This window comes from Pelecanus crispus, chromosome 6 (genome assembly GCF_030463565.1).
Source record: "Pelecanus crispus isolate bPelCri1 chromosome 6, bPelCri1.pri, whole genome shotgun sequence".
NCBI classification, from domain to species: Eukaryota; Metazoa; Chordata; class Aves; order Pelecaniformes; family Pelecanidae; genus Pelecanus; species Pelecanus crispus.
The window spans coordinates 67169481-67181672 of record NC_134648.1 but is presented as its reverse complement, the minus strand read 5'-3'; the positions used below and the strand labels follow the sequence as shown (position 1 = coordinate 67181672).

General features: G+C 43.0%; 1 protein-coding gene across 1 annotated transcript in view; it reads left to right on the top strand.

Moving 5' to 3' along the window:
- The window catches only part of KCNH5 (potassium voltage-gated channel subfamily H member 5), a 167690-nt gene that overhangs the window by 137722 nt on the left and 17776 nt on the right, over nucleotides 1-12192 (top strand). Inside the window, exon 10 of the mRNA XM_075712579.1 lies at nucleotides 1178-1374. Within this exon, the coding sequence (XP_075568694.1) occupies nucleotides 1178-1374 (197 nt within the window). The remainder of the gene's footprint in view (nucleotides 1-1177; nucleotides 1375-12192) is intronic.

The following is a 12192-nucleotide window of genomic DNA, read 5'->3' as shown; positions in this document are numbered from 1 at the left end:
CCCAGGCCGTGGCTGGCAAGGAGCTGGGAAGCAAGAGGCACCTTTTGGATGCTTCAGGGTGCTTTCTGCTGCTGCCACTGCTGCTTCTCAGAGCAACCATAGCGTCCAAACCAGAAAGCGTCTGTCCAGTCTGCATCCATGCTGGTGTTTTGGTTGGGTCAGGAGTGTGATTTTGAATCTGATGTCCTGATCTTCCTGACTTGTCCTGCTTCAGTGCCTAGCACGGCTGTCTGGGGGTGTGGATTCCTCGCAGAGGGAAAGAAACTGGGAGATGCAGAGGAGCACATCTCATGCACTTCTACTCGCTGGAGCTCTTTTGACCATGGGACTGGCCTACAGCTAGCCCTAAGTCCTCAAAATGTGCAGGGTGAAGGTCAGGTCCTCAGCATCAACTGTTTTGCTGCGCTGCCTACCAATGTAGAAATAGCCTTCAGGTGTAATTTTCACATCTGGTTGAAGTTATTTGTATGTGCAGGTGTCTAAGGGGTCAAACCCTTTCTTACTTAGCAGACATTTCAATACCGACTTAAGCATAAGCCTCTACTTCAGCTGATGTGTTTGGATTTAGAACTAGACTTCTGGATCTGTTTAATATTTAGATCCAGTTATTTATAGATTAAAAGTCTCAGGGAGGTTTTTGGTGGGTTTTCAGAAGGAGTGTTGTCACTCACACTGAAGTAAAAATGTTTAAACATCCTTTAAAATGTGGTCCTTGGGCCCTGGAAGCTGGCTCTTACACCACGCTGCAAAGCCTTGGTGGTGCAGGAATCTAGATGTCATGGGCTTTCGGTGAGAGCAGGGCTCCTAAGTCACTTAAGAACAGACCCTCAGAAATATTCAATCACCTGAACATTAGTTAAGTGCTTACTATATTCAGGAGCCTTTGAAAAATCTATTACCTGCATCTTCAGCTACAAGGAGACCTTTACAATCTGGTTTTTATGCTTTGTGAAACTTCACACAGCAATCTATAAATACCTTAAAAACCTGGGGCTACTGCTGAGGATACTCAAGTACTTCAGATACTTTAAAAACTTCTACCCTTACTAGTTTTCACATTTGGGAGCTTATGTTAGAGTAATTGGAAGTATAAGACAGTTTGGGAAGAAATCATTTGTGTGCTGAAGAACAGTGCGTAAGTTTTACCTTTTAACAAATTTGTCCTGCTGTTTTTCAGGTAAAGGTGATGTGTTTGGTGATATCTTCTGGAAGGAAACCAGTCTGGCCCACGCATGTGCCAATGTACGGGCTCTGACATACTGCGATTTACATATTATTAAACGAGAAGCCTTGCTTAAAGTGTTGGACTTTTATACTGCTTTTGCAAACTCATTCTCAAGGAATCTCACGCTCACCTGCAATTTGAGGAAACGGGTAAGGCAACTGCTCTTGTTTTCCCCTTTCTCTCACCAAGAGATTGCACACTCTTGCAGACCGTTTGCAGTGTTTCACAACCCCCGATTTACTCTTGATATTTTCAGGTCATTGCAGATTAACTGGTCTTTCAATAAGTGTTGTCGCTGTTCATTAATGATGGCTCAATAAAAGTTTCCCGTAGATTTGCAGCTCTGAGAAGCAGTCCTAGCAGGGTGACATATGAATTATATTTCTTTTCCTTTTCTTCACAGTTGCTGGGTTTTGGCTTTTTTTCCTCATTGCATAATGGATAAAGTCGTATTTTATAGTCTGACAGAATCCAGATTCTGGATTCCTCAGAAGTGAGGTTTCGTGGCTCACCTGCTAAGATATAGGTCAGAGGACAGTCTGATGGATCTGCATGGCATGGACTGAATAAGAGAAATTTATTGATGTTAAATAAATAAAATGTACTCAGCAAAAGTATTATATTAATACCTGCTTCTCTCACTTGCATAGTTTAGAATTTTAATATGGCAAGGTTAATAAAGCTTGGTAGCAATTTTACATTCACAGCTCACTTCTTAAACCCTCCTCTCATTTTATAATCAATCAGCAATGCTCACTATCCATTAGTATTTTCAAAGAACACTCCATCTAAAAATTAATTAGCTATAAGGACGTATCTTGAAAACAGGTTAAGGGATTCTTTAATTTGCATTGCGGCTGCAAAATTTAATCTTTATCATTTTTTTTTAAGATTGATGAGGGTTATATAAATTTCATTTGCATGGAGAAATCTCATAACAATGATTTATAGATTATTGAGTATTAACTGTGATCCGCTAGCTGCTGAAACACATTTTTCTGCAGCTGTACCTAAGGCATCTCACCTGATAATGTACCAAGGCTACCTCGGTATTTCACAAGACAATTTCAGCCTCCACAGTAGCAGGAGTTTCACACAACCAAAATTTTACTTTTCTGAGTCTAGTTTCTCTCTATCCACTGGAGCATCTTACAAATGCTTCTTTCAAAGGAGTTTTAATTTTTGGTGCATTCCTTGTGCTCATTAATATACCAAGTAAGGCACAAAATACCCATGGCAAAAATCAGTTGCAGTGCTATTACAGTCCCCCTCTGTCTGTGCTGGAGCCTGAAAGAGCTGAATTATAATCAGGTTTGGTTCCAGCCTGTCAGCTTACCTCTGACTTGAAGCTTGTTAACTCTGCTTCAGACCTGAAGAAGGGCTTTGGGGCTGGAAAGCTCATTTGGAGTTTCTAGCTTATTGCTTCTCTGTTGATACAATGTCCACCAAGCCTTGACTTCAGCATCCCCCTGCTTGCCATCTTGCCTACCTGTGACGTGCCACTAGCTACAGTCCCGTGATGACAATTCTTCTCAGGTGTTGGTGATGGTGATTTCATGGGACAAGCTCATGCCACATACGTTGTGCCAAAATGTATTCTTTCCTTCTTAAAACTGGGAACCTGTCACTTCAGCTAGGTTCCTGGGACTCCCATTCCACCATTAGCCATGACAAGGTTGCATACAGCAAAACCAAGTACAGATCTTTTTTCTGACAGGGCAATGTGCTGGAGTTCAACTCTGTAGTCCCGGGATGCATATGGGGAATAGCCTCCTGGGTTTTCATGGATTTTCTTCTCTCCCATGCACCTTTTCCTAGGAAAATTGGTTCCCCTGCAGAGCCCTGCCACAGGGAGTCACCCAGGTGGAAACACTCATGGAGCTTGGGTCCCCAGTACAGAACCTGCTGTATAGCTCAGTGTTAGGTACATGGACTTTGTCATGAGGGCAGTGACTCAAAGCAAGAAGGAACAGTGCTTCTAAAGAAACATTGGATTTTGCAGAAGGAGAGGAAATGTTGGTTGGGCGCATGTGTGGGCATTACATGACAGTGGATGGAGAGTCAAAGAAAGGTCTTGTCAATTTGGTACATGCAGGGTGGAGTTCATTTCACTAAAAGCTGGGTGATGACGTCCAAGCTAGTCACCAGTCACCTTTATAGCCCGTGAGAAATGGTTCCTCCAGAAGGCAATCATCTGGCCCCTTTTCAATGCCCAGTCTGGGATGGGAAAATCATCCCCTTTCTGTTGACTTTTGAGAGAGTCCTTGATCACTAACTTTTAAATACCTAGGGTACATCAGATGAACTCCGCCTATGATGTCTCCTACAGTTTTACTCAAGAACTATATTGCGAAAAGTCTTATTCTAGTATTGCAGTAAGATGTGCTGACCTGGAGCCTGCTTTGCAGAAATTCTGTGTATTGTTCCTAGGCACAAAATAGATCATGCTACTTTCAACACCAGGGGCACAGTCTAAGTCCTGTTACATAAAGTTATTCAGGGGATTGTTTCAACGCTCAGATCTGCTGAAAGTATATGTGATTCCCTGTTGGGCACAGAAGTGTTTGACAGTGAGTTCATCTCTTAGGAAAAGCAGTGCCATCCAGGACAGTTTCATCAGGCGAACAGAAAGCAGTTGTTCAGGCAATGAGACCAGGGTGACAGAGCTGTACTGTACTGCAGCAGTTTGTGCTGGAGTCATGTAATCTAAATGGAAAGAAAATCATTGTCTCCTTTAATTGATTTCAATAGAAATATACTTAGCACTTTTTCTACGCAGTCATCGCTCGTAAGCTTTGACATTTAATTATAACAAAAATACACTCCTTGCGGTTCTGTGCTGAAGAAAATGGCTGTTCTCACTGTCAAAAATATATAGACAGAATTGTTCTTTCATCAGGTCTGCCCTTCAAAATATGCATACATGTATGTGGATGCACACACACACACACACACGTGTTTGTGCTGCATTGTCCCTCAACAAGCACTTAGATGTAGTCCATAGACTGCAAAACAATTTAGATGTTCAAAAGGCTAATAAATTAATAATAGTACTGAGCACAAAAGGTTAGTTCCACATGACAGGGAAGAGAAAGTCACGCTGAGGTGGGAAAATAATGTTTTCTCACTCCCAAATAACATTTAGAGGCCTGGCATGTTGAATGACCTACTTAAGGGATCCGCTCAGCATGCTGTTATCAACTCTGGATTTTTGTTTTCTTTTTTGTTTGCTAGGTAGCTCAGCCATCACGCTGCATTTATGAGCCCATAAAGTGAGCGTGCCTGCTAGCTTTTCAACCTACAGTCATCTCTCCTGCCCAGGGTGGTGAGGTGACTTTTAATTCATAATTGCAGAGTACTGCAGCACATCATGTTTCACGCTCTGAAATCTTTATGGCACATCTAACCTCACCAATGCACACTCCAAGGCAGAACCAGGGCTTTGAACTTTTTTCCAAACAGGGAAAAATAATTAATCTGGAAAGATACTCTTTAAAATCACAATAAGATTACATAGCTGCCTCTGAGGACTGAAAGTTATAAAGCAGTGCTTAGGATGAGTCTTCAAAGAGTTAATTACTGCCTTCTGATGTTGGAAGAGAATATTAATAATGTCTAATTCATTAAGTGCCTTTCAAGATTTCACACAGCTGGAGGAGGGCCTCTCTGCAAGCTTGAGCCATGGAGCTTGGCCTGAGAAGGGGAGCCAAGACAGATTTCTAGGAGGTTCAAACCCATATAAATATGTACATTTTATTGACGGTCTAAATTCAGGAAGAAAGGCCTACATCAAGCTATCAAATGTGTTCCCACAGAAAACAAGTGTTCAGCTGAAATATTTGTAAAGCTTTTTTTTTTCCTTTTCTCATCATTGCTTCCACTTGCACCAGCTAATGCACCATCTCCAGCTAACTGCTAGAACAACACGGTCTATGCAAGTGCAAGAAAAAAATCAAACTGAAATTTTGGCCCTCCTGAAATCACAGCTAAAATTCTCCTGTGCTTCAGTAAAGCAAAGATTTTCCCCACAGCTTTGAATGTACATGGTCACATACTGCTGTTTTCTACCATGAGCAAAGTGAGCTGTGTTAAAGAACTGAGTCAGGAGCAGCCAGGGAAGAAGACAATTTGGTGCATTTGCTCCTGGAAGGTTTGCTGGAGAGTGAGCCAAGGAGATGCGAGGAGAAACAAGTGCCTTTAAGGCAGTGAAATACCATCCGGAGAGGCTCATTTCTTTTTCCTGTGAGGCTTTTAAAGCCAGGGACAACACTGTGAATGACTGATGTTATCTAAATCGTCCAGCATAGTGTGAATCTCTGAGGCTTTTTACCAGGTGAGGCTATCAGACTGTCTTAACGCACGTCCTGTTTTTCTTTCTATTTCAGATTAGAGTAATTCCTTTTTAAATTGGCTTTCTGTTTTCACTTGAGGTTTTAAAGAATGGCGTGTTGTTGCTCGACCGAATTGCTCGTCATTTCTGTGTCACATAGTTTTTAGAAAAGCTTTATTTTAATTTGAATTCTGCATTCATGTCCCCTAAAAGTGAAGGTTGTACCAAGGTTCATTCAGGATCCCCCTTCTTTTTCATTTTTAAGACTCTCCAGATGGCGTGCTGTATTAGTGAGTGTCGTGATGCAGAAACAATGTCAGAGGCAGAAAGCATGCTCTGCGTATTGGCCCTTGGTCCTGAAGGTTGCGTGTGTTCTGGTGAACCTGAGGACTTTCGCAGGTTTGGGGCTCTGAAAGCCATTCACAATTATGACAGCTTAATTCAGAGCTGTTTGCACTTTGCCAGCTGATGCTCACACTCAGTCCTGATCAGTTGTGGGGAGTGACTTGCTCACATAGGAGGGGATCAGAGCATCGTCCTTGGGTACGTGGCAAACAGAAAGCTGTGCAGTAACTGTGGAGCAGGATGCGCTGAGCACCTCCTCTGCCCAGTGGTCCATCTGCACTGGCAGGTCCATCATCCATTTTCACCTTTCCTCGGTCTGTTATTGGGAGCTTTCTCCATGTGGGACAGCAATGATGGCAAAACCTCCTGGGAAAAACAATTTTTTCCATCATTATTAATGAAGAGAAGCAGGGGAGAAAAACATGCTGCTTAGGGAGCTGCTGTGACTAATAATGTAGATCAGCTGGTGGGGGCTTCAGTGGGGTCCTAGAGTCCAGACCTGTGATAGGGAATGTGCCCACCCCCAGGCTGGTGCTCAGTCCTTATCCATGTCTCACTCCTGGTACTTTTCTTTTGCACGTGCAGCTTATTCTCTGCTGGTTTGAGCCAGTGACAGGGGTCCCAGGGAGTGCAGGATCACGCGTCTGGAAGGGCAGATCCAACAGATCAATTTCTATTATGGCTTAGATGGCCAGTGGACTTTTGGCATGGCTTAACTCAGAGTTTGTAACTCAATGGCTTGCTCAAGCCTATTGGAAACTAATTTGATCAACTTCTTGATGGCAACATGTATGGCATGTTTCCTTTCCCTGTCTGTATCTTTTCAGGGACTCAAAGCATCTGCAGGATAATAAATACATCCTGCTGCTCGCAGCCTCTAGCCAAGGCGAGGGGACACAGAGGGGTTCCCCAGCCAGGCATGGTGACACCCCTCTTCAGGGCAAAACACAGAGTGATGTTAGTCACGGCTCCCAGCTGTGCTGCCCGTGACATTGTGTTTGGGTGTTTACAGCTCTTGCTTCATTACTGAAGTAACGGGCAACTCTCTTGTGACCATGGCAAAGGACACCTTTGTCAGCTGCCTAAGCCAAAGGTCTCACCTCTTACTTTTCCTCCTCACTCTCTCCTCACCTGTAACTCCAACAAAAGTAATGCACCTGAGTCCTTTTATTTTGTCCTTTTTTTTTTTTTTTTTTTTTTTTTAAGCAATAAGGTCAGCTCAGTTTGGGCATAAGGGAGGAATTTACATCCTCATGCTCCCACTGTAGAGCTCACAGAGTAACCTTGCCTTTAATTTCACCAAATTCTATTCTCCATCTCCATGTGACAAAGGAAAGATTGTTTTACCTTGTCTCAGGATGCTTCTGCCCTTTCCTGTCCCTCTCTGGTCTTTAGTTATCTGGGTTTTTTCCTTTGTTTATATGAACATGTTGTCCCAGAAAATGAAGGCCTATAGCTATAGTTTAGCTGTAGCAACAGTTTAGCATGATTACAGAGCAAATAAGTTATACCCTCAAAAATCAATATTGTTTTATTTTGTTCACGTCTTAGCAGACTCTGCAGCCTCCGTTATGCTTGAAGAAGCTTTCACTTAAGACAATTTTTTTAAAAAAAGTTATTGTTTGGCTTCATTGCATTCACAGCTATCTCCAGAGATGTTAATACTCCACTGCAATATTTCCTAAAGGGCTGTTTCACTGATTTAGGTTTAGTACCACCTCTGATGGTGTCTAGACTTGTGTATTGTATATTATTGTGTATATCGAATGTGCATGGGACAGAAGAGCCCACTTCAAACATTCAAACAAAGTGGCCTTGTCCAAACTGCCAGTTGACAGTGGTCCCTGGCTGGTCCATGCTCGGGAATTTCTTGAGAAACTACTAATGGGTCTGGGCCAAACCCATGTGAGGAATTTATCAGTACAGAGAATGGAGTAATTCCTTGTGTGTTTGTAGCTGTGTGGTTACAGACAGCCCAGCACAGTCCGTGCTACACCTTCTGCCATTGAGAGACCCATGTGATTCCTTCTGAGTGAGGATTACAGATCTGAGGCTAGAGTTTTTTCTGCAGCTCTTCCCTCCCATCTCCTGCTCCCCTGAGCAATTCTTTGTGTCTTTGCTGCTCTTTGGGGGACCAGGGATTTTTCAGATTGAGGGCGTGAAAGCAAGGAAGCTAGTCCTTGGAGGACCATGCATGACTTTGCTAGGTAGAAGAGCAGCATAAAAATTCAAAGAGAAAGCTGCAGCAGCATTAACTTCACCCCTTTATGCCTCTCTGCCACATGGCATAGGACAGCTGTCTGAGCAGAGCAATTGCTGTAAAAGCAGTCAGTGGGTTTGCTTTCTCACTCTTTTCTGCATGCCTCACTCCCTTCCCTTCCCTCCCCTTTTTGCCACTTCATCATCTCCCTTACAGTGGTCTCTTCTGGGCATTCTTCAGGTCAGATGGACCATGGAGAATCAGGGGTACGGGAGCAATTGCACCTCTGAACCCCTCCGGGAGGCACAGAGGGAGCACAGTGGTTTTCTCTCCTTCGACAAGCACAGTGTGCTCCCTTGGCTGTGACGGTGTTTGTGGATGGGTGCAGAAGTGGGCGATAAACCTGAAATCTCTCCTCTCCTTGCCACCTCAAGCACTTGGGTATCTTAGTGAGTGTTTCAATACTTACCTGAAAAACAGGGCACTGTAATCCCCTGGGGTCTTTGGGAGGCCTGGGGTAGTATGGATTCATGGCACAGTCTGGATTAATATATTTTGCCTTTAGACTACAGGCAGATGCAGAGATTAGTCAAGGTACTATCATCTTTAATAGTGTTTCAGAGTCACATTAATCCCACAGGGTACCAGCAGGCCCCTATTCTATTCTGAATATAATCTCTAAATTAAATACCTTCCTCAGAGATCCTGACTGTTCTTCTGTAGGAGTGAGAGGCAAAGCACTCTCTGTTTAACTCTGTTAAAAGTAGGACTGAGCCCAATTCTGATAATCCTTTGGCATTACAGAGGTAGACTTATTTTTTCCTGGACATGTAGCTCTCTGTCTAAATCTAAATCAAAAGGACATTTGATCTTGTTTGTCAGGCTCTTGTTTTACTGTTGTTTTTTGTTGCAAAATGCAAGGCAATTGAGCATACTTTTCATTCAAAGATCTTTGAACAGTACGGTATGGCTGCAGAAGAAAATCCTGTGTGCTGATGTGCTGCTTCCTGTATGTAGGGACTCAGCAGCTGTTATAAAAGGCACTCTGCTGATTTACCCCAGTGAAAGGTATGAGCATCTCTTCTTCAGGCAGGCAATGCAAACTAAGTGCTTTATTTGTGTGTGGACAGATCATTAAACATGAAATGACAGGGATGGGCAGTGTCCATACGAAAACAAAAGTGTAAACTGGCTATGTTAGAGTGAAGATCCAGATTGACGATGATCTGCTATTGTGCGTTTTGTGAATTAATACCCTTTTCTTGTTTAGAAAGCTGTCACAATTAAGAGACTCCCCTTAGCTGACTCAGAAAGCCTTCTGCAGGCTGTCTGCTAATATTGATTCAGGGCAGTGTTGCTTGCGCAGGACTTGAATGATGATAAAAAAATAAATCAAAGGTTTACTATGTTTAATCTTGTAAATATTAAAAAAATAAATATTTTGTGTTCACCTCCCCTCATCGATTAAAATTGATGCTTTTAATCTCTTCCAACTGCTAGGGAAGAGGAGGGAATGTGCCTGGTGCAATAGGAAGCAACATTGCCATTTCATTTTTGATTGCCAGTTAAGAAGGTTTTTATCATCAGCCCTCCCTGTGTTTTAATGTTGTGATGAACACGGGCACCAGCAGCTCAGCCAGCAGCAGACCCAAGCAGATCACCGTCCCTGTCCCTGAGCTTCCCTCATGGGCTGTTACTTTGCCAGGTTTAGCTCTGTGGCAGGCTCCCTTTTGGGCAGGCGGCCTAACAAAGCTGATCTCCCCATAGCTTTGTGTGACTCCTCTGGTGCCTAACAAGCCATGGGATTGCTACAAATGCATTTCTGTTACCGCTGAGAGTGGCCAATTTATTTTGTGATGCCCTCAGTTTGCCCAGCAGCTGCCACTGCTGCAGGTGGTTCTCTGCATGTGGGCCACCTCCATTACATACAACTGTGCCTAATGCTAAGGCCACCGGCATCCTAGCAGGTAGGATTTGCACAGAAAGTGGGGAAAGAGGCCTGTTGTGTTATCTCACACCCCTCCAAACAGTTAGCCCAGAGCAATGGATATCTTCTTGCACGGGCTGCTGAGCCTAATTACCATGTAGATCTACAACTTTTCCAACTGCAAAGAAAGGGAGAGTTGTTACAAAAATGCGATGATAAATTCCAAATGTTCTGGTTGCTTCCATCCTTGCTTCCTGCAGCAGAATGCCAGACATTTTAGTAACACAGCAGAGCATGACTTGCGGGTATAAAAATGAGTTTCTGCACCAGACTTCTTACTCCCCAAACCATAGTTCTGCAAGATGGAATGCCAGTTGCAATGCACCCAAAACCATGGCTGGGGAAAGAGAACTTCTGCCTGTTCATTAGGATCATATAAATTGATTCCCATAGGCTTCACAAGGAGCAGACAGAGCTTTAGCATTCACCCACATGAGAGTTTTCTGGCTCTGCCCAAAATGGGATCCATTTTGTCCAATCTAGAAATGATCCGTAGCAATTTCACAGCTGTTTTGCACTGGAGAGAGCACTGATTTTATTCTTACCTTCCCCTCTCCGAACAGGTTTTTGCCTTGGCTTGCACAGAAAGGTTCCTCACCAGTTACATACTATAAGCCTGTAAAATGCTAGATAAAACTCCCTGCATAAGGTCTTTCATTTCCGTGCAAGTATAAATCCATCCATTTATTGTTTTGCAGCACACACTTCACAGATGCAATACCCAAACATGCCGATCCAGCATGTGATAATCATTGCAGCAGTGCAAATCCTGGATTTACCTTAAATGCTATTTTTAGGCTGCCTTCTACAGCAAAGAAACAGTGCATGTAAGAAAGTATTAAATTGTACACAAAGCGCAAGAGAAACTTTGTGGGGAAGTTTGCATGAATCCCACTAGTTTTAGTTAAAAATAAAACCCAGCCTGTCACTTCCAGCTTAATGATGGCTGATTGACTGTACCTTTTTTAATTGTCAGCCAGTTGGTGTGATTAGCAAGCTGCCTCAGTTTAGGTCTCATGCAAAGGAAGTCTGGAGGAGCATTTTTGAGAGTAGCTGATTTACATATATGCCAGAGATGGGCATAGCTGTCGCGAGGGACAGAGGGATTCTGGGAAGCACCTGAAATAAGCTGAGTCCCCTGTTATTGCACTTCTGAGCAACATGCTGAAAGGCAAAAATCTTCCGTGTGTTTAGGAAGGAATATATATTATTAATCCACGTTTTTTCCTCATATTTTTACCTCTCAGTTTTCACAGCCCTTAGTTCTTACTTTGTTTCCCTTCCTAAAGATAACGAAATCATAGTATAGTTTTCAGATGTCAGTTACTGTTAAAAAAAGGAACATAGTGTAAGCAGTTATAAAAGTCTCTGGTTCTCTTAACTCCTTTAATTAAACTGTCAGTGATCTTTTGAACTTTGGGACCTCCCCTCAGACTTTTTGGTGAATTTTAGATTATTTTATTAGTACTCCACAACGTTCTCTCATCTGCCAAAAAGATTTTGTATAGTGCTTCCTGACTAAATATTTCCATCAGTCACTGTACCTCCAGAGCAGAGGGGCTTACATCTCCGTGCTCCGTGAATACATATCCCTTTTGGAAACAGTCCACTGTCTTCTGGTTTTTATTACGGACAGCACTCCTGTTACCACAGGAACAGGCTTTGGCTTTTTCTGAGAGCCTAAACCACTTTGCACTCCCTTAAAAATGTGAAAATGGGGACTTAAGCAACCAGCAGATGAGAGCAGCAAAGAACAGCCATTTCTAAGCAGGATATTTCTACCGGTCAGCTGAAATGTAGCATTTTTATTAAGATTGGCTTTGCTTTTCCATTTGTGCGCATTGCTTGCCCCTCATCGCAGACATCCAGTTTTCCTTCTCTGTGTCCCTGACCTTATCAGAGCATCCTGGCATCTCAGCACTTAATTTCAGTGTCTAGCCTTGCTATTTTCACCAATTCTGCCTTCCTTGACTGCCTGCCATTATAATGAATTTCCATCTCCATCATGTGTCTAAGCCAAATCCATTTTTAAATGGAACAGTTGTTGGTAGTTCAGAGCTGCTCAATTATGAATGACCCCCATCCTTCTCCCAGGCTGTATTAGC